General features: G+C 35.8%; 1 protein-coding gene across 2 annotated transcripts in view; it reads left to right on the plus strand.

The window, feature by feature from the left end:
- Positions 1-23,599, plus strand: part of LOC102218051 (ciliary neurotrophic factor receptor subunit alpha) — a 202,043-nt gene that overhangs the window by 153,570 nt on the left and 24,874 nt on the right. For both annotated transcript variants that reach the window (XM_023338805.1, XM_023338806.1), the window contains exons 4-6: positions 7,542-7,659; positions 9,531-9,697; positions 15,960-16,123. In XM_023338805.1, the coding sequence (XP_023194573.1) occupies positions 7,542-7,659; positions 9,531-9,697; positions 15,960-16,123 (449 nt within the window). The remainder of the gene's footprint in view (positions 1-7,541; positions 7,660-9,530; positions 9,698-15,959; positions 16,124-23,599) is intronic.

The raw sequence follows: 23,599 nt of genomic DNA on the forward strand, positions 1-23,599 counted from the left end.
ATCATTAAACAAGTGAACTTTGAAGACAGAGCAAAGCTAACAGATAGTTGACCTTCTCTGACATGCTCGCATAAGCCTTTTGTTTTATCTGTCTCTTCTTACCTCTCACTTATCAGCTTCTGATGCTCTCATAAAGTATTCCGCCCTCCTTTCAATCATTCATCTCACACTCGGCTGTTTCCAATTGGCTTAGAGACATTCTTGGAATGCCAGGGCATCACTGTTTTGTGCAGTGTGTGTGTGTGTGTACGTGTCACTGCATCCCACCCCCACATTATCCATCATTCACTCCCTGATTTTAAAGGACAGTGGCTGTTAGATTAGATGTGAAGCTGGGGAAAAGATACCAATAAAGAAGGAGACAAAGAAGAGGTAATAAAAATGAAGAACTTAGGCTTCTTTTGCCAAATCCCATTTTTAGAGTTATCACTTTGGCTATCTCTTTGCCTATATGCTGATGCTTAGCGATATCCACTGGCCATGAATTCAAAGTTATAGAATATAACTGGAATATGGGGAAGCTTTCCAAGAAGGTTCACAACAAGTTCTCTGATCTACATTTGCACTGAACCAGGCTTGCTGTCTATGTAATAGATAAACAAAGAAAGGAGAAATAGTCAGTTGCAGTGCAAGGTTTCATCCAGGAAACAGAGTACAAGACATTAATGGCAGCTATAGTCTATAAATTTCTCTGTCCAGAAAGGAGATACAGCTAAATACTAGTTCTGAGCCACGAGTGTATAAGAACAGAAAAAAAATCAGCAGAGTACATAAAGTTAACAGGACAAGTAAGCATCTCTAACATACTAAATTAAATGTGACCCTCGGTTTCTGCGTCATATGGAGACAAACGGACTGGGGCAGAGGTGAATCCATTATGTTTCAAGGAGTCGTAGCCGACCCAAGAAGCTTCTTGATTTACCTGCCTGTCTAAATTCCAGCCTTCACCTATGGTCAAAGGACATGGATCATGACCAAAAGAGCAAAGATCAGAGATAAAAATCAGCTAAAATGAGCCTCCACCTTAGGGCGGCCAGACTCAGCACTTAAGATAAGATGAGGAGCTGGGTCATCAGAACGGAGCATGAGGTCGAGCCGCTTCTCATCTGCATTGAAAGAATTGATGGAAATTGTTGGGCATTTGAACAGGATGCCTCCTTATTACCTGTAAAAATGCTAGATCTATACATTTTTACGAGAAGAAAATAAAAGTAAAAACAAAAAAACATGGTACCAATGTCAAATTATTTGCTGGCGTGTACAAACGTGGCTAATAAGGTTTAACACTTCCATATTTAGAAAGTAAGTTTCACATTTTTAATTAATAGTGCTCTGTAGAAATAGTTATAATAGACAATAGATGTAGAACAAATGTACTTTTTTCATTGAAGTAATGTTTTTATGTGGATGAGCAATGCAAAAACTACCAAAATAAAGTGTGTTAAAGCTGTCCTTGTGTGAGAGGACAAAGTCCAGATGCTTTTAAAATGCATCACAACTGCGAAAATACTTTTAAAAGCAGAAACTGGTCTGATTTCAATTTGAGATATTGGTCTTCATGTTGCACTTACACAGTAATGACTTGCAGAGTTTAAATAAGATAGATGATCTCACAGTAGATCTGTATAGCTTTGGGGTGCCAGATAAAAAAATATTATACTACAATTACATTACCTTTTACCATGGCAGCTGGTCTGGACCAAAAGGCACCACAGTGTCTTTATGACTTTGACTTACAAATTTATTTACATTCCTTTTCCTCTCTTGACATAAACAGCTAAGCTGATCTAAAATGCAGAATGCGTGGTGTTGGCAGGCAAAACCACGCAGAGAGTGGAGCTGTGTGTCTGAAAGAGTTACGCAGTACAGGCTCGAGAGGATCCAGTAATCTTTAAGAAGAACGAAGCATCAAATCAAACATTAAAGGATGCACACAATAGATAAATGGACTGATAGGTGAATATGTTAGTTGTTAGAAACATCCACCGCTTGTTTATTGCGCGCTTAACCATGTTAGTCAATGTTAAATTGATTCCACATGCAAAAATTCAGTCCAGGGAAACATAAGTGAGAAGTATTATCCATGATAGGTTTGGAAAAGTAGTAATGTTCGGCTTTTGTTGATGTGATAAATCTTATTTTCATTACAAAGTTGATCAATTAAGAGAAGTTTCAATGAGGAAGAAGAATGCATTAGTCTTTTCTACAATGTCAAGAGAATTCATTGCTAACAAACACTCTCAATGCTAGAGATAAATTAATATGCACACACACTCTCAAGAAACAAAGCAACAGGGAGGCTACCAACACAACTAAATAGCAATTACTACACTGTCTGCATCCTAGCAACCAGGTTACTGGATGTCATTGTCTTTCATCACATTTCTTGACTTGTGAGTGTGTATGTTTGTATACACCCCTCTGTGCCAAAAAAAAAATCCTTTACAACAAGATCTGGGATTTTTGTGTGACAGGTTTGGATTAATGGCAGAGAGGAAGAGAAAGTTTGGAAAGAAAGAGAGGATGATAAGAAGCTGTTGGCTGATGTTATTATGTAAAGGGGGGGAGAAAAAGTACATTCCTCTGAGGTTAATTACAGCCTGACTTTGATCATGCAATGTAATCCGTGTATACGAAGAACGTCTGTGTTATTCTCCGGCTTCAGTAAATGTTGTTCCTTGTTCTTATTATGTGTTCAGCATGTCTGCTTATTTAAAATGTATGTTCATTTAGGGAGGAAAGGATTTATCTAAAAGCCCTTCTCTTATTTAAAACAAAATAGACATGCCTTGCAAAGATATTCCTTGATCTTTTTGCTATTTTGTCAAGTCCTAGCCTTAAACTGCAATGTATACAATGGAATTAATTTACTCAACCCCTTCTTTTTGGATACATGTAAATTCATTTTTGAATTTTAGTTGCAAAAATAAAAATCACATATCACTTCCCTTTTACTTTAAATGTATGAACAACTTTGTGAAAAATTGGAGTAAAACATAGTTAAACAGTTTCAAAGGGTATGAATTCCTATGCACACACTGGAGAGACAACATATTTAGAGAGACAAGATAATATCTCCACTTTCAGTGAAAAAAAATTATTTATTAATACTTTCCTTCCACTGTATTGGAAGGAAAGTATTCTCTATGAACTTCTGAAAGAGTTTAATTTTCATTTCCCCAGCTATGACCTATGAATCATTGCTACAAGAAAAGTCCCAAGACTCAAAGAAAGAAAAACAATGTTGTGTCAACACAGTAATGTTAAACTACTTTTAGATAGCCAGGGGAACTATTGGTCAGGGCATTTGCCAAAGATTAGAAGAAAGTCTGGTAACGTGGAAGCTACAAATGAAGAGATCATGAGAAGTTTATTAGGGGCACATTGTCAATATCATATGGTTTGAGTCTCCCATTTCTAAAACTTTCCCTAATTTGAGCCTCGGGAATAGGAAAATTGGAAAGGCAACAATCCCGTAAAGTGCAGTCAATAAAAATGCTTCAGCTTCACTCATCTTTGCTAGGTTTAAACTCCTCCCTTTGTGATAAGTTTCAAAATAAATGGACGATATTCAAACTAAAGCAAAACTGAAATAGAACTTCAGGTGTTCACGTTAGAGTTCTATTTTATATTAAACTTATAAATAAAAAATTGACATAGCTACCAATTTAAGAAAGATGTGAACAGATTTGCATGCATATGTTTCCGTTCTACCTTCCCCCATCTTTTTCAGCCTTATTATCATTTATGAGCCACAGTCTGTAACCTATTACCACTTAAAAGTAACCCGAACAGCCTCTTGTGCGTGTAGGCGTGTGCACACGTGCAGGTGTAGGTTTCATGAGGCTAACAAAAAACATCTTCACAATCCCATTTGATACCACAATTCAAACCAGATGATAAAAGTAGGCTAATTCAAATAACATTTATTCATGAGCGGTGTCCTGTGTGCCATTGATTCAGGTAATATGTCAGCGCAGTTCAGAAAAGAGGTCGAAACCTGCACTATGTAATTTTAATTTGAATTATTGTTTCATGGGCTTTAATATTCATGTTGTCTTTGTTCTCTTGTTTTTTTCAACTGGTGTGTTATCCCTTGTTGTTTCCAGCTCTCTGTTTAATATCTATTTTCCTTGTGTGTGTGGACAGCTGTTGATATTTTCAAGTAAATGAAGCATTTGCGCGGCAGGTTTTTTGTGCATATCCATGCAGTTGTTTTTTGTCCAAAAAACAGAAAAAAAAACCTTTTAAAAGTACATTTGTCTTATTTGAAGGAAATGTTTTTTGGCTCTGTCCCCTTTTCCTTTCATCTTTTCAGATATGCTTTACTTTGTGTCTGTTTTTTCCCCCCAACTTTTATTTTGCTCTCATGTTTCAGCTCTCAATATTCCTCTTTTTTCTTCTCTTTTTAAAATTCCTTTATTCTACTTTTCTTGCACTGGTTTGGCGATTTCATTTACCACCCCTGTATGTTTGGAAAATAGCTCAAGAAGTCAAAGAATACTAACCTTTTTCATTACACACATTGCCACTTTATTAGGTACCTTGGTATTAACCAGTTAAATGACTGGCGTGTCCAATATCCATAACCACCAACAGCATAACTGCTGAAACAAAGCCAGATGGCCAATTTGTTCATGTTGCTTGAACCAAACTTTGAAGATGTCATCTGAATCTCAAAGCTGAAAACAAAATCTGCCTGGCCAGACAATGTTTTTCCTAATCTACTATTGTCCAGTTCGTTGGACAACAGGAGTGTCATCTAGGTTCTTAGCTTTTTTGTTGTAAGCATTAGAGTTTGCGTTCTTGGTTGTACAGAATGGTTATATGGGTTACTGTTATCTTTCAACATCATGAACCACTCGGTTTATTCTCCTCTGACCACTGAGATCAAAAAAGGCATTTTTATCCAAAAAGCTGCTGCCCACTGCATATGTTTCCAGACCATTCTGTGTATGTCTAAGGGTGGTGAGTGGAAATAGATTTAAATCTGCAGTTTCTCAAACCAGCTCATCTGACACTAAAAACCATGACATTACTTAAATTAACTTAAATGTCCTGTTTTTTTCCCCCATTGTTTATAAACCCTTTGAGCTCCAACAAGTCATCTTTATTTGTGCTCAACTATTAAAATGATGTACCCAATTAGGTATTGGGTAGTGTTTTGGAAAAAACAGGTAGGCACAACACAGCATAACTTATCCAGGGGGAGCATTCCTTCACTCACTTGGTCACTACTTCTGTCAAGTTTTCTCTACTGGCTTTTTACAGACCTTGTCTTTTAAGAAGCTCTTGCAGCAAATGACTATGATGCCATGACTCATTTGGAACCATAATAGCTACTAGTGCCTGATAATAATGCAAGATTCAGCTACTATAATTTCCGACTGTTGATTTTCACTGTGAAAGATCCTTAAACATGGAGAAAAATGTTTGTGTTCTTTCTGTTTAGAGAAACATAATGCAGTTTGTTAGATTTGCTTAGATAGAAACTTTTTAAAACTACTTTGAATATGCAGTAACAGTACAGTATTGAGCATACTGTACTGTTTGGTAACTAGGACCAACTGTGTGATTGAATTGAAATTTTTTTTGTTTCTTTTTGTAAAGTGTCTTGAGATGACATTTGTTGTGAATTAGCTCTATACAAATAACAGAATATTTCATAGAAGTATTAAATTGCTACTTCATCCAACTTTGTTTTGAAAATAGCTGCAGTGCTGATGCTAGTTTGGAAATATTTTTGTTTATCTTTTTTTTCATTTCATATATATATGTTGTTTTCTTTATATTGCATTATTTTTAAGCAGGACTGCAGTACTTGCCACAACCAACATTATCACCCAACATTTGACACTAATAGTGGCAGCAAACATTTTGGTGTCACATTGTGTTCACCACATTCTCCCTCATCCTTTATTCAGCTTGCTTTATCTTGATCTTGAGAAGAATAATTCAAAATCCCCAGGGGTATTTCGGCAGCTCTTTTGCTGGGGAAAATTAACAGATTCAATACAATAACATTTAAGTGTTAGGAAATCAAAATAAACATGGTTACTTTCTAAACACACATATGCACTTTTTTTTTCCTTTTGGTTTTCTTGACCTCATTGCTGTTAATAATTTCTTAACCAGTCATTCATTGCTTTTCTTTTCTCCATAGATAATAAGATGGTTTGACTGATTGCCACTAACTTTATAGAGCCTGAAGGAGCAGTGTGTGTGTTGCCACACTCTGACAGTAATTGTCTGCGGTGATATTCTTGTGTGTGACAGTGTGCTTTAGTGTGACTTTGACTGAAGCTCTCAGATGAAAAGCCAATTGATTGAGATGGCCCCAATTAGTCTCTGTGATTAATTGAGCGCGATTGGATACCGTCCCTAGTATCCATTATTATCTATTATTGACAGGCTAATTAGTTGCTGTGGTGACCGCTAAAACACAGTTGATTGTGTGCGACAGTCAAATGACCCCATAGCAGCCAATTAAGCAAACCTTTTATGTGTGTGTGTGTAAGTGTGTGTTTGGCCAAGTGTAGCTGGAAGGGTCTGTTTTCAGTAAGTGCTACAAATAGCTCGATCAAGCACAGTTTCTGCTCCTTTGTTGAGTAAATATATTAAACTACTAATGAACAAAATAGAGATAATTGGTTGTGGGACATTTGATAAACAAATTTAGGCAAAACATTGCGGCAATTATGGATTCATCAGATTGATTATCCTCCATTTTCCTCCAAACCCTTATGTTTTTAACTTTGAGTTATTCTCCCTGTCTCTTCAAAATCCCCCCTTAAAATTTATGTTGTTGTCAAATTAGAGTTAAGTATGACATATTGACATAAAGATTTCTGCAGCAGCTGCACAGCTGATTATGTCACTTTACAAAACAATCCAGCATCTTAAGAAAATAGTTATTGGAAAATAATTTAAGATATATAATGTATTTATAAAGTCATAAAGCTGCTTTAATACTGAAATAGAAAAGCATAATAGAATACTTTCTGCGCACTCGTAGATAATGACACAACAGTTGCAGGCTTTTTCTCAAAACAATTTACAGTATATGTGTGAGCTTAAGGTTTATAGAAAGTATATGGAACTTTAAAAGGATTTGAGACTGCACATATAAATTTTAATTAGGCACACGATTAAGCTTTTTCTTTCTTTCATCAACATCCTCATAAAAATTTAATTGATTTGATATTAAAAATGAATGCATAGTACAAGAAAATGTGCCAGCACTGGAAGTTAAATAAAGTGAAAGTGTCTCTAATAACACATACCAAAGCCACAGCTTAATTCAAACTAAGAAGCTGTGGCATTTTCAATAAAAAAAAAATTAGATCAAAGAATGAATTATGCAATAAAGTAATGTTTAATTAGCCATAGCTGATGTGTATTTGATTAATGTATTTTCGATTAAATCTCTTCTTCTGCTGTGTTTTTGTTTCCTTTTCACATGCCTCAGACTGTACAGATTGCTTAAAAAATGTATTTTCTGTTAACCTTTCCCTGTGCTCCTGTGTTTCTGCTTTGTGTAGTTCCCCCTCAGGAGCCCAAAGTCACCTGTCGGTCCAACACCTACCCTAAAGGTTTCTACTGCAGCTGGCACCTGACGCATCCTACGTACATACCCTCCAGCTTTGAAGTGGATGTTCAGTAAGTCTAATTAATTTCCATTCACTTTTTTATACATAAGTAATACATAGAACATCAAAAATATCTGAAATTGTATATTGTTCTGGTTATTTTACATAGGATCCAGCGGAATGATGTTTATAGGATTTCAGATTCTAGAGCACCAACTGGATTCTTGTGTCATGAATACCACAACATTATTCTGCTAAAAATTTAAATAGGACAATATAGACTGGTAATACTAACCAATCCTGATAATAATAATAATAATAATAATAAAATAAACATTAGCTGTAAATGTGATAGTAAAATTATGTGGTTTTGGATCCAACAGCGTGACATGCAACCACTAAGGTGATGCTTTTTCAGCTTTGCGTTCTTCCAAGCTGGCTGTTTGTAATCCAAAGCAGGACTTTAACTGTCACTCGTAACTCTGATGCTAGGCGCTGGCATCTGGCTTTTATCTGCAGTAAATGAAGTGTTCCATTATGATTCACTGTTGACTCAGTGATCTTGAAGGAATGTAGATCTGCTTACTTCAAATGTGTGGGAGGTTTAACAGGCTTCAGCCTGCAGGCAAATGTCAAAGTGAAGATGCATATGCAGAGCAGTAAATAAGAACGTTCATTAAGAGAAAAAAGTACAAAGCAGAAAGGCAATGGATTGAGATCTGTGGCACATTTCTAACCCTGCTTTGTCATATGGCTTTGAGCTGATAATGTTCATTTTAGCTGATTTAGATTTTTCTTTAAAAACTATAATTGACAGCATTCATGTTTATTTTCCATGCTACCTGGCTTTTTGAATGAGGCCCAGAAGTGACATCACATTGTGTGTGTGTGTGTGTGTGATGGAGCAGTCGCTATAAATCAGTGGTTCTCTAAAAACTAAATGATTATGTAGCATCTTATTTTACTGCATAGCTTGAATAACGGGGTAACAGCAACCCATTAGCAATTCAGTCCTTTTGTTTTCTCTTCATATATTTCTAGTTCTAGTCATGCCATAATGACATCTCTTTGTTGTGAAGGACATTTCACATAGACCGAGCATCAAATCTATAATTCTGTAAGGAAATGTGGTTAAATGACTCCAACAACTATCTGTTATTTTCTTTTCATTTGGATCATAATTTGTAAGAGTAAATGGGCCCAAACGTGAATCAGAATCAAGATAACAATGAATAATGTGTAAAACATGTATGGACACTGAAGTTTAGTATCAAATATTTACCCTACACACAACACATAGTAAAAGTTGCAGTTGTTTGCAGTTTATTAGGACCTCTGAGACCTTCTTCTCCTCTGGTCAGAGCCAACTGTACTTTATTTATTTGTCAATATGTCCCTTTGTTTGAATGCAGAAAATATTAATTGTTAGTTCTTTGTTGTGATAATAACGGTTAGCACCATAATGTTAGCAATTTGCAAGTGTCAGGTGTGGCATTATTCCCACAACTAATTGAACATCAAATATTCAATGACTTGAATATTAAACTGTAATTGAGGTGGAAGTGGGTGTGTTCTTTGGCCTCATGGAACCTTGGATTGGCTCTGCAATTTTAACAGCAAAAAGTGATGTTTTTTTTTGTTTTGGGTTTTTTTTATTATTATTATTTCTATATCATTTTGTTGTCAAAGGTTGGTAGAGTTTAAGAATTGGAAAAATATTTGATATTTAGGTTTTTGGACTAATTAAAATTCCACTAACTCTGGTCGACTGCTGATTTCTCAGCATATATCTATAAATAAGAAATAAGCACTATGGTATCAACAGTCTCGTGTCAATTAAATCCTAACTTTGACGGATAAGTCAAAAACTTCTCTTCACATGCAACCTTCACCTCCCTCATACACCTCCTCGTTACCTTATCATTTAATTTTCCTCCTCAGACACAACCAGCACTCACTCTATGTGCAGAAAGATGCAGTCCACAAGAATCGCTGTCATGTACAGTTCCCAGAGGTCTTCTCCAGCAGTCCATACAAAGTTAATGTGACAGCGGTAAACGCCTTAGGGAAAGCCTCCTCTACCCTATCCTTTGAGGAGTCCTCTATAGGTAAGATGGATGTTTTCTCCTGTTTCACATTTAGTGTACGTTCCATGCAGCTAGAGTTTTCCTCTGCTTTTAAACCAGTTATGTCTAAAGGTGACTAAAGCACAAGCTTGGCAGGAAATTAATCACACCACTTTAGCACTGCAGGGCTTGGGTGTCACTTATATTTTCTGATGAAGTTTCGTTGAAAATTAAATGCTTTAATTTGGGTTCTGCGCTTAAGGGGTTTAGAGGAAACTGACATGTTTAAATCACTCCCCCAGTCTGCAGTAGATTTTTTTTTTGTTTTATTGAAGTTCTACAACAGCTTAGTTCAGGGACAGACCCAGCATCTTTGTTCCATTGCTGACAGGTTTCTGGCAAATGAATAAAAGAAAAAAAAAGTGTGTCGAAGCGACCCTTTGAGGATGCCAACACTCAAAACATAATAATGCAGTCGTTTGACCACAGATAACTGATTTTCTGACACTTCTAGTTCCCTTTGGAGTTTTGTTGCACATACAGCAATTGTTGGTGCCAGAGAGGCAAAGGGAATTGAAAATGCACTCTGCAAATAAATGTCAAACAACTTCAGGAGAATGCTGGATTATTTTTTTTTTATTCCGTCTGAGGAGCCAATCACCTGATGTTCTCCCATGTGATTACTGACAACACCAGATAATAAAGCATCATAGTTTCAGCCATTTGTGCTCCCTTAAATTGATTTAATTCAAATGAATCGCAAATCAATATTCCGCTGCTGTGCCAGCATATTTTATAAACCTAAGCGTCAGTTCTTTTATTGAATTATTTTTTCACATCTTCTTTAAAGAAGTGCAGGTTTGATGGGAAGGAATTTGTCCTTAACATCTCATAATAACAGCAGTAATAGAATTCATCAGCAACTCTAAAGGGAAAAGCAGTGAAGGGGAGAAATTCGTTTTAAGGGAGGACTAGGGAGAAACTTTGATAGATAAGGATAAGTGTTATGAGCAGTCCTCCCCCTTGTTGCACTACCAGCGTTGGACCGGCTTGCATGACACATAAACACGCACAAAGGCAGCAACAGGGCCCTAAGATTGTGTAGCGTGTATTGGTTTAAAACATTTGGTATTTAAAAAGAGAAAGTTTGTGTTTTTTCTGTGTGGGTGGGCGTGTATACAAGTAACCGAATGAAGGAGTGACATGCTCTGCCAACCCCCAGACACGGGACTCATGAAAATGCTAATGGTAGCTGGATTAGCGTCTTGGCTAAGGAAATATCAAGGAGATATCAAAATACCCCACCACTCCTTTTCATTCCATCTGCTTTTACTTTCCCTGTTGTATGCACTTTTTGGAACATCACATTCATTTTCTGCTACCCCCTTCTTTCCTCCCCTTCATCTTCCTCCTTTGTTTACTCTCTGTCTTTCATCATGAGCCAAATCATGTACATTACAATGAGAAGGAAAACAAGGTGGTGCTTTTCTTTTTTTGTTTTTCTCAAGCCTTTTGAAATGAATGTTTTTTTTCTGGTTAAATGTGATCTTAAAACATCAGCAGGTTATCATTCATCTCGTTAAAACAGAAAATGCAGTGCAGTTGCATACATTGTATTATTAAGAAAAAAAGTTTACACTTTTGGTTTTTGTGATGCAAAAATAAGTTGAATTTGAATTTGAGTTGAAGAAAAAAGATGTCAGATAAAAACAGAAATGAAAAAGCTGTAAAAACCCGGTTCCCCTAAAACAAAGAATAGAAAATATTTGAAAGAGAGCAGAATTTTTCTGTGCAAGCATTACAAGTTTTGAGAGCAGAGAGATGAAATCCTGCTTTCAAATTGCAAATGTAAGCTCTTGACTTATGGCAATGAAGTTGCCCATGTCGTTCTTTTTCCATACTAAATACTCTTAATACCATCTGAGACTGAAAGTTATGTCTTCTATGCACAATAAATATGGTACAGGTGCAGATGGATAGAAAGGTGAGGGTGTAACTGTATTTATTGAAAGCAGTAGATCTAAGATCACAGAAGAAGCAAGCAGGATACACAATAGTGTTATACAGGTATATATTAAATCATACATCATACATTGACACGTGTACATTCTTGCACTAGCACCTGACACAATCTGTGAAAGTGATTGCTAAAGAATAGGTAACAGTCCCAGCCAGGACAGGTACTCAGCATTATTAAAGTAATAAATGAAATTCTACCAGTGAATTAGACAGAGGTAAATGTCATGACATCCCAAGAGAAAGGGAATAAAATAATCAGATGGCAACCACAGAGCCAACAGCATCTGAGGATTAGAGCTTGTATGTGCAGAAGTGTGAACTGGAATTCCTTCCAACCAGCTAGCATGACTGGCCAACAGTCACTAGAAACTCTCAACTGCAGCTAAAAAGGGCTCCATGCAGTTAATGACTAAAAAGGTCTGTCACTCAAAGATTTTGAACTGCATCTTTTTGCTTAATGAATAAACGACTTATATTATGCAGAAATATTGTGACGTTTTGCAAACTTGCCAAAAATCACTCTTGTATAATTGTTTTTAGTCTAAAACCACATAACCCACTATTTTTTGTAAGACTCAAAAGACTGCCATTTTTAAATTAATATCCTTTCTATAATAACTGTTCTCCTTTTGTTTCACCTAACAATAAAAATGTTTGGTGACAAAAAACAAGTTAAAGATCAATAGCAATCTTTTAATATTCACTCCACTTTCTGCGCTAAATATTTTGCATATATATAATATGTGTTTTCTGAACAGACATTTTCCTCTTGCACTAAACTAAAATGCTGTCTCTCTTTACTTCATCTGCACTTCATTCATGCTTTACCAAGAGTCTTTCTTTGCTATTCTAACTTTAATTCTGGCATTCATTTTCAGGGACAACGAGGCAGATCGTAAATAAATAAAGCAATTTTATGCTTCCCTGTGCACTTCTCAATTCTGAGTGGAAGGAAAATGTTCCTCAACTTTCCCTGTTCATCCAACCAGAGTTGGATAAAATTAGATGAGAGGAGATGTGCGTGTCCATGCATGTCCTTGGTGTTGATTCAGTCACAACTTCTAATGCTTAAAGAATCCCCAGACTAGTTAGCTAATATTATGTCTGTAGGTTCTAGATAATATATCAATAAGTGACCTTATTAATGTAAATGAATGAAAAGGTGTAAAAGCTACAAATGCTCTTGTAAACCAACTGTTATTCAGAGGAGAGTTTACAAGACAACCTCCATTCAAAACATTCTTGCATAATTCTGGCTGGATATGCACCATATTTGGCAGGATTGGTCAAGCTCATTTTAATTGGTTTCCTGGCACAAACTCAGCTTTTAAACCTACTCAACAAATATTTACAAAAAGGGAAAATGAGCAGTGGAAAGGATTGGCGTTAATTGCTCGAAATTACATTTAGGGGAAGCTGGTGTGAAGGATTCAAGGTGAGCATTTCATGAGCACTGTGCAAACAAGCATGGGGCTGACTAAGTGCATATTTAACACAGGATAGAATATTCAAAATGAAATACTACTTACCAGTGTTTCAACTTTACGTTAAACAGGTAGGTGATTGAACGTTGTGCACAACTGGATATTCCCAAGAGAATGATCATTTTTACTGGTTCTGACGATATATAAATATATAAAGCAGATTAACTTTCAACTTCAGGAATGGCCTTCCCAGCATTTTGGCTTCATGGTTTTGAAAATACTGTGGACAATACTTAAAAGTCATGTACATACCAAAAAAAGAAAGAGTTCCAAAGAGTTGTGTCAGTAAAAATTCAGGCAAAAACAATGATGGAATCTTGCATGAATTTGATCAAGTATGCAACTTCTCAACCAAACCAAAGTGTTTGTAAACATTTGAGCATTCGCTTGTACCTTTGACATTAGCGAATACCTGCATTACATGAAAACGTCTGAAGTTTTTGTTGAAAAGTTAAAAAAAACAACTAAATTTTAAATGTCTTTTCTGAGACTATGTAAACCTCTCACTGGAACTGTACATTTGGAAAAGATAAATCTGTCTAATTTGCTGTAAAGCAGAATAATTACTGTTTGACAAACTTTCTGTTGTGATTAGTGCCTTTGTTCCTTAAAATAGAAGGCTACGCTTTAATCAATTTTAATAGTTTCTATGCTATCATTTAGTTAATTTAATTTAGTGCTCACTGCGTGTAGGACAGTTTTGACACTAGAAAACAGCTTGGCTGCATTTGTCTGTGTGTGAATGGGTGTGCTGCATTTTCACAGGACTGGTTTCAATAGAGCTTTTTTTCTGTTCCATTTCCTTTTATGAAGTGATTTTTGAAAGATTTCATGGGAAACCAAAGCACACTGATTTGCTTCGTCTTTTTTGTTTGTCAAAGTACTGCATGAGAATCCATCATCTGATGCATCAGAGTCCAGATTTCCTGAAAGCCTTTTTATTAGGACGAGCTTATAATGGCGTAAAAAAAATAGTGGATGAATACTGTTCTCAGATGCCTCACTCTTGCAAAAGTAAATGCATAAAGAATTAGCTTTTAGAGAAATATCTTTGTTCAGCTTCAGCAGAACATTGAAACTTTTTCTATAATGAAGACAGCTTTTCTTTTGTTTCCTTTCTTCTATTCTCAGATAATGTATGTCACACATAGCTCTCAGATTTTTATCACAGCACACATTTCAAGGCATCTCATTAACGAACAACAGAGGGCTGGCATGACAGGATAATAGCAATGAAAGTAAAGTCTATAAAGCCAAATCTACATATGCACAAATACATCTGCACTCATGTTTTCCATGTTTTACTCGTGATGATTTAGCTACAGAGCAGTGATATATATGTCAAAACACTGTTCTGAGAACGTTATCTGTCACAGCATGTGAACTCTGTAAGTCAGTTTGCAGTAAGTTTTCACCCCATATTGATGTTGTTTTGCGCTAAAAAGTTTAAGTTAATGTTATACATATTGTAAAATGAATGGAAGTTAAAATGTTAACTTCCATTCTGCAGTCAAATGCTCTCTTCTCCTTTTGTCTCAGACACAGAGAAAATGTAAATTAAACATTTTAATTTGCATGTTTTAGACATGCATGTTTTATTCAGACATGCATGTTTTATACAGAGAAAACTAAATCTAAAACCCACTATACCAGAATGTTTCTTCTCACTTGACAAACTTTATCCTCACAAACAGTTAAAGTAAATATTTGAAACCTCCCTGAGCTTCCTGTCCTCACTCACCCAATCATTGTTTCCCTGAATTAATAATAAATTACTGAATAATGTTTACTATCTACCTTTTCTCTGTTGCTGAGTGCTAATTAGCTGCCACCCATTCATACAATGATTTCAAATTTAAAAGATCTCTGTGTCAGTTGTTCAACAATATTCCACAAGACACAGCAAATCCACACTGCATGTCATCATGCCTATTTTTGATGGGTGCAGCTAAGAACAGTCTGTTTTGTTGACATTTTATTTTAATTACTTATCTACTTTGTCTGTTTGTGCCTTCCTGTCTGCTGCTATATTGAATTTGTTGGTGTGCTTCTTGTTTGCCATTCTGTGTGTATGATGGTATGCATTTCACGCAATTGGCTTTAATGCATGAGTATTTTATCAGACATTCAGATTATAATTGTTGCTATCGTTTCCCATTGTGATGTGTGTGTAGTTGTGCGTTTACTTGAGCAAAGGGTTTCATGTAGCTGAAGATGCAGGCCAGTGGGCTCCCTAATGAGAGCGATATAACAACGACCGGGTCATTCAATATAGTCTGAAACGCTCCAAATTGAATTGTCACAATCTCATTCAGGGCTTTCTTAGTGAACAGTTATTAAGAAGCACTTTTTTTTGCATACCTTCTCATCAGGTCTGATGGCCTTTTATATTTACCTTGCAACATTTCTCCAAACATTCAAATTAGTTTCATCATTCTGACTTGAGTTCCTATAGCATAAACACCTCTGTAGAAGTCTAAAACGTAATACTTGTAACATAGAACAGAAATAAACTACTAAAACTAGTGCATAAGAAGTTGGAAATTATTTAAAAACATTAACTTGGGATCAGCCATTACACATAACCATCCTTTCTGATTTTCGATAAAAAATTTTCTTCTTTACTTTGTTTCCAACCCCATGTCAGTCTGAAATATATCAGTGTTGTGAGGAAAAAATTTAATATATCAGCTACACAGTGATATTTAAGAACTATAGGGTTAAACTTTGAAAGATGGAACCTTCATCAATGACTGACTGCTATTTCTTTTTAACTGACTGGTTTTATCCACCTTTCGCAGTAAAACCGGACCCCCCAGAGCGCGTGACGGCATCCCCGATCCGTTTAAACCCTCGAAGGCTGGAGGTGTCCTGGCACAGCCCCGCCACATGGCCCGATATAGACACGTTTCCTCTTAAGTACTTCCTTCGATATCGACCACTCATTCATGACAGGTGGCAGCATGTGAGTACTACTGTATGTGTGCTTTAGCATTTATTACTTTGTTACAGCGTTGTTTTTGAGTTAGGATTTAAGTTTGGGACTACGGTGTTAATTGTTCTTATGGTTGCTAAGAGTTAGGTTTAGGGGACAAGTCAGGGTAAAAATAAATTGCATTAAAATTTATGGATTTAATGTGACAGGAAGTAAAAAGCATTGTATCCTTAGAATTCCATAGCAACCAGCTCTATATTTCTATATATGTTCAGAAATCATGCTCAAAGTTTATTAAACCAAGACTTTTTATGAAAGAAAAGAATTTTCCAAAGAATAGAATAGAATAGAATAGAATAGAATTCAACTTTATTGTCATTGCACTGTCACAAGTACAAGCAACGAGATGTAGAAATGCCTCTGAGAAAAGTTTTAGTAAAATGACTTCAATTGTGGCCGTTGGTTTGATTCCTGGAAACACAGGGATCATTTCTCAGCTGTATTGGTGTATGTTACTCTATTTGAGTAATTTTTGTGGGCTCACTTCCCTAAGGGCTCCTTATAGCAAAAACATATGTGTCCACTATAGAATTCCAGGGATGAAAGCTCATTCCACCAAGGTCGAACCTTGTAGTGTTATTATGGTGCATGTCAATGGTTTGCTAAGGTGTAGTTCCAAGATCTAAGGTTACAAACTCTCAAATGAAATCATATATGCAGGAATTGTAGACCATTTATACATCCTAGTAATCCATACATATGTCCTTCAACACCTTCTTTAATTTGTGACTCTTTCAGTACTGATGTTGTTGTCATTTTATTTTATTATTTAGAGGTTGCCTGTGACTGGAGTTGATTTGTTTCAGTTTCAAATTTGCCATGAAGTTCATCAGATATATGGCCTCACTTAAAATTGTTGTCCCTGCTATCAAAGATCAACAATAGAAGTAAATGTATTTGAAAGGTGTTAATAGGTTTTCTTTGAGGTGACGCTGCAGTCATGAACCAAAAAAAGGTTTTCACCTCAGGGACAAAGATTGATTTAGTTTCTAAAGAAATTGATCAAGCTTAAGGTTGTTTTTTATATGTGACTTTTGGTTTTCCTCATACAGCTATATTAATTTTATTTTCTTCACCACAGTCACTAGAAACTCTTAGTTGCAGCTAAAAAAGGCTCCATGCAGTTATTCAGACTCAATTCTTTGTAGAAAGAAAAGTGAAAATTAAAAGACAAACAGTTCAAGTTTTCTTTCTTTCTGTACTGCTAATTAATCGATATATGAACCAAACATAGGTGGGAAACCTTAAGTCAATATTTGGATTGGGCAACGACACGTAATTTGGGAATTGCATAAATAGGTTTGACGACATCCAAACGCCCCTGTTTCCCTGTGGTATGCTTTGATGAATATCTTTGTGGTTGAGGTTCTTGATTTCAGCTGTGGTGAGTGTGGCTTCCTGAAGGCAATTCTGCATATTTTAACACTGGACCAGAGAGGCATTTATTTTTGTGCCAAAGCACGAGAGTTACAGCTGTCATCTCAAAAACATTGTTGTAACTGATTGTTCTTATTTTAAAAGATATGTAGTTGAGTAAAGAAAATCATTATCTTTCAATAGAAACATCATTAGCTGCAATAACTTGAGGACATCATTTTGAGGTAAACTGGGTATTTGTTTCCACACACCTATCTTCAGATTCTAGAAAATCACTTAAGTCATATTCAACTTTAGACTTTGAATGGCCCTTTCCACCAGTCTGGTAATTTTCTTTTCCACCATTTTGTATTAGACTTCTTATTGTATATATGACTCCAATGAATATTGGAGACTAGAATACTTTGGTGTAAAAATGAGTAAATGGTAAACCTAATGTCTACAGGGTGACCTTTGGTTGAAACCATCACCATGCTCTACAGCACAGGTGTCAAACTCCAGTCCTGAAGGGCCGCTGTCCTGCAACTTTTAGATGTGACTTTGCTGCACCACACCTGAATAGAATAATTATGTCATTAGCAAGGCTCTGGAGAATTTATCTACACAAGAAGGAGGTAATTAAGCCATTTCATTCCAGTGTTTTGTACCTGTGGCACATCTAAAAACTGCAGAATGGTGGCCCTCCAGGACTGGAGTTTGACACCCCTGCTCTGCAGTCACTATGGAACGTTGGTGCTATACTTTGTTACTCAAACATCTTTCCATTGGCCTTATCTGTAAAAAGGACACTGTTCCAGATGTCTTTTGTTTCATTCAAATGCATGATTGTAAACTTAAATTGGGATAGCATTTTTTTTTTTTTTTACAGAGAGAAGAATGATCTTCTGACCGCAATACTATGAACCCCAATATTAGAGTCTGAGATGTACCTCTTTAGCTTTTTGGAATTACTTCTAGGATTGCTTGATCTGACATTGGGGCGAATTTGTTTTGAATTTGTCAACTTTGAGGGACACTGGACTGTCTTGAACATTGTACACATAAGATTATTCCCTCATGTGTACAATGAAACCATTGTACACAACTATCTTTCACAATGGAATGATAGTTTAAAAAGTCTAGAAATTGCCTTATAATACTTCCCAGGCTGAATACAACAAACATACTTTCATTATGTTAATGTGTCATTTACATAAGATTCTAGAGATCTGGTAACCTTATGTTTGGGTTTAGCTATTTTAAAATGTTGGTTCAATCATTCTGACAAAGCCACACTATTTTTGTAAGCATTTTATCCTCATTATTGCAGCATATGACTGATTACTGCTTTTAGAGTGGATGTGTTCAATATTTGTCTTTGGATACACACTGTTGCACTAAACATTATTGTTAAAAGTTATTGAGCTGTGACATAATTCATTTAAAAATGTTTAATGAAGCCTCTAAAATAAGATGCACTGCTCATTGGCCTTATACCATTACGTCAATCACTATAGCCTCAAAGGTTAATTGAAGTGGTTACTGTTGCTCAGGAATTTGACTTTGATGTGGTTAGACAACAGGGATGCTTGTGTATGGCTTTCACATGGAACATTATGAAATGTGTGTGGAGTCTGAAATGAAAGCTGTGCTGTGATCAGAGTCATCTTTAGAGGAAACCATCCATCGTCTTGAGGAATGAAGAGATGACGGCCCCAGATACTCAAGAGTGACGGAGATTCAGATGGATACAGGAAAATGAGGAAAAGTTTTGAAGTCGAGATGAATGAAGCACATCAGAGAAGCAGAAGAGGCGTTAATGGATAGCAGACTTTGGTAGATACCCAAAACTGAAATGAGCAGGACATATAAATGATACAGGCAGTAGTGCAAAGATGCATATTAACGTTAGTGAAGGACAAAGGTCACTGACATATTATATACTTCAGAATCCTCTTTGGAAAATATATGATGCAAGAAAAGACACATGAGCCATAGATCATAATACTTGAAGTTGACGGCCAAATGGAGGGTTGGTGAGAGAACTACAAAGCAAAAAGAGACAGAGGCATATGGAGATCAGTGTGATCAGATGTAAGGAGCATTGTGGGTGCCAGACAATCCAAGAGACATCAAGAAAGGGGAAGCTGTAGTGTGGGCTTTGAAAGTGAATTTCTAAAAGCTGTCGGTTAGTAGATGTTTGAAGATCAAGGAAAGCACATGAACGGCTTGAGGGAGCAAAAATGAAAAGTTACACCACCTGAAATAATAAAGGAAAGACGAATTGAAATTGCTTACACATCATGCTGAATTGCACCTACCGCTTTCTCCATACATATTCTCATTCCTTGTATACAAGTGAATAGATTCTTAAAGTAAATTCATGTTCTGCTACAGTAGAATAACCTCTAACTGAAACAATTTTTAAAATAAGTAAAATTGAGGAAATGGACTTACAAAAATTATTATAGTTCTAAAAACTACTCTAAAATAAATGTATTTAGAACCTTTTAGTGTTATCAAGTCTCCATAATGGTAGAGGTCATGAGTGACGTATGACAACAGACTGAATCTTAAGGTTTTCAGCCATTCTTTTGCTGCTCTGATTTGCTGTTTGGGATTATTGTTCTTCTACTGAGCCAATCTAATGCATGACTTTTTCATACTTTAATATGCAGCATATTGACCAGGTTCTTTGACTATACAACTTCCACAGTGAAGGAAACATCAGCACATCTTTATTGTTTTACTATTCTTTTTTTTCTGCATGCATCAGTGCTCCAGAGAAGTGACTATTTAGCCACCACTTCTCCCTAGGTAAACACATTGTGTGTGCAGCATAAGCTACCTCTTTCTTCAGTGTAAATTCCAGCTTCACTCTTTGGCTCTGGTGTATTTTACACCAACAATTGCTCAAAAACAACAATTTAAGATCCTTTTTTTGTTGTTGTTTTTTCTATTTCCATATTTTTTTCCCCCTTTTTGGTTAGGTGGTTTTAAATGTGAAACAGTAAATCATAGCTTAGACTATATCTTTCACTCACTGTATCAGAATAAAAATATCTGTACATCTGTAAATGTTCAGTGAATTTGTTTATTTCCCATGGCTCTTTGTGGCACTGTTCCCTCACAGAGATGTGAACTCAGACTTGAGCAGCAATTAAAGCAATGGTCCGATAACTGCAATAAAAACAATTTCAGACTGCTCCGTTTTCAACTCGTTCTACGTAACTGCATCAGCTACGGTGGACTTGCCCTTTATGGATTCTGCCAAACTCCACTCGACCATGTTTCAGTGCATGTATCCATGCATGAGAACTCATATTTACAGTCAGATGCACCTACTCACATGAAAGCATGTATACAAGTAGCTGAATATTAGCATATAGACTCTTGTTTTTGTAATTTCTAAGACTAATATGCAATCAAGCCCTGGGTTTGCATAGACTCATGGATGCATAAGAGCAGAGCTAAAAACATCAAATAGTTTATCAATCATATTTAAAAACAGACAATAAAAACATTAACACATTATCTTTTGCATAACAAATAACAACAAACAGTTGTCAAAACATCAAAAGAAATAAATGTTTTTGTATTCATTTAATTCAAGTTTTGTCTTGTTTTATAAAAACATTTTTATCTATGTTTTTCATCCATAACATAGAGAAGAAAAGTAACAATTTACTAAAACTCAAAGAAAGAACAGGGCACAATAAGTATAGCAGCCAGAGCAGAGAAAAGAGGCGGTCTTAAAATTCTTTTTTCCTTTAATCCGTGTTCGCTTGACCACCACAGCTTAACCTTCCCTTCATTTATTTATTCCACATATGTTCTCCCTTTTCCTTCTGTTGGCCATCCATCTCCCTTACTCTCCCCATAGTTTCTTCTGATCTCTTATACCAGCCTCTATGAATTTGTATTTTTCAGTCCCTATTCATTTTCCTCTCTCCTTCTTGCTTCTATTTCTTTAATATAATGTTTCACTATAATATCATAATATCAGACTTTTCATCTTTCACCACCACAGTGACTTTCCCGGTCCTCCAACTGATCCATGTAATAATGGTTCACATGGTTCACGTGTTAGCCAAAAGTCCCCTCATAATTCTGGAACACGTCGATCATGTTTCGGACACAAAAATTTGTTTCTACAGAAACACTTCTGAACTTGAATCACTACTAACTATAAAAAAACTCAAATACACCAAACAGAATTTTCTTGGAGATTTCCTACTGCCAACATTTTCCTATTATATAGCTTTTACCTGACAATAATGTAGTTCTTTTTCTCTTTTTTTGCAATGAGTAGCCATTAGTTATCTGTAGATGGAGATAATTATGTATTTCACCTATTTTCTCCCATAGTCTTCTGTTTGACAGAAGATCGTGAAGATTGTCAGCATCATTTTAAATAAAGACAAAATCATAACAGATTTGACATATTTAACTGTCTTTAGCATTGTATATTATCAATTACCATCACTAATTGTAAGCCTCAGTCCCTGTTTATATTTTCTGAAGCTTTTCTAAAAGACTGCCACAGATTGAAACAGAACAACTTTATCATATGCGCACCTTTCCTGTTATTCACTGCAGTCTCACTTCTTTTTTTTTGTCTATACCTTGCCAGGAACAATTCAGTCCAATCCATTTATCTTTAAGTAAAAGCAAGACTTTGAAAGGTAAAATTCCAAATCACAAGTTGTAGAATTAGCATAAAATTAATTATTCCACTGTTATCTAAAGTATGTAGATTGAGTGATCTTCATTATATAAACATGTTGTTCATGGTTGGAGTATTATTCTTTGCATTACACCAGGACATTAAATTAAACTCCTTTGTCTATTTCATCTTCCTTTAATACCTCTATTACCTTACTTTGAGGCTTCTCTTATAGTCACTGTGCTGCTTTTCTTAAGCTTAATATCTGTATTACACAGATATTACATTTACATTACACACAGCTGGACTGATCTGAATAAATCAGATGAGTAAAAAAGATAACTGCAAGCAACAAATCCAAAGCTGAATCCTATTTCCTGGTACAGCCTCTTGCTGTGTGTCTAGATAAGAAGTGACACTTTGTTCTATCATTTAAAGTTGTGAATCTTAGTGGTTGACACTTTTGCTGGCCTTTAAGAAGACCTATTCACCATCACTTGTTACCAGTTTCTTTAATATGTTTGCTGGAGTTCCAATATGCCAGTACTGATATGCTTTTGTTGAGTTTTTACAAAGCATATATACCAAATTATACTACATGTGAAGGTGCCAAATTAGACACTGTATTAATTACTAAACTGACTAAACCGTTTGCTTGTGCTGCCAATTTCAGTTCAATAAAATACATGAAATGAGGCATTATAATGATTGCTGAAATATTTTGTAGCTAACAAATAACTTGCATTCATTGAGTGATTGTAGTCCACTACCCCTCAGTGTGCATGGCCATGACTAAGTAGTAGGGACACATGGTGAAATGGTACGCACCCATAATTTAGTGTCTCAAAGCAAAGGAGATGGATAGGAAAACATGACATCTTAGGTTTATTTTTTCTTTGACAGGTTTTTATTTATCCATAACATGAGATGTGTTGAAATTACAGGTCTTAAGCCAACAAAAACATGATAAGTTAATATTACTGTCGTGGAAAACCAACATCACAGTTTAAATACATGTTATTAAACGCAAGATGACAAAATCTTTGAGAAAGATAAATAGTTTTTCTCATTTCGTCAACGTCTAACTTGTTTAAAAGTTTTTGTTCAGTATTTTCCTTTCATAAACCTGCGACATCCTTCATTTGAGTTTGCTTTTCACCTTCCAGTCCCTCTCTGCCTCTCCTCACAATCCAATGTTTCGCTATCTCCCACTCCTTCATCTATCCATGCATCCTCCCACCCATGCGTTAAGCCACCTGTCTAACCATCCGTCCCTCAAGCCATCCATTTACGGGTACACATGATAAATGTTTAGACCTTGTTTGGGGAAAACATCCCATCTAAAGGACACAGCTTCAGACAGATCATTTATCAAATCCTATGGTTTTAACACACAAACATGCTGAAGAGGCCCACACTCTGCT

Source organism: Xiphophorus maculatus, chromosome 8 (genome assembly GCF_002775205.1).
Source record: "Xiphophorus maculatus strain JP 163 A chromosome 8, X_maculatus-5.0-male, whole genome shotgun sequence".
NCBI classification, from domain to species: Eukaryota; Metazoa; Chordata; class Actinopteri; order Cyprinodontiformes; family Poeciliidae; genus Xiphophorus; species Xiphophorus maculatus.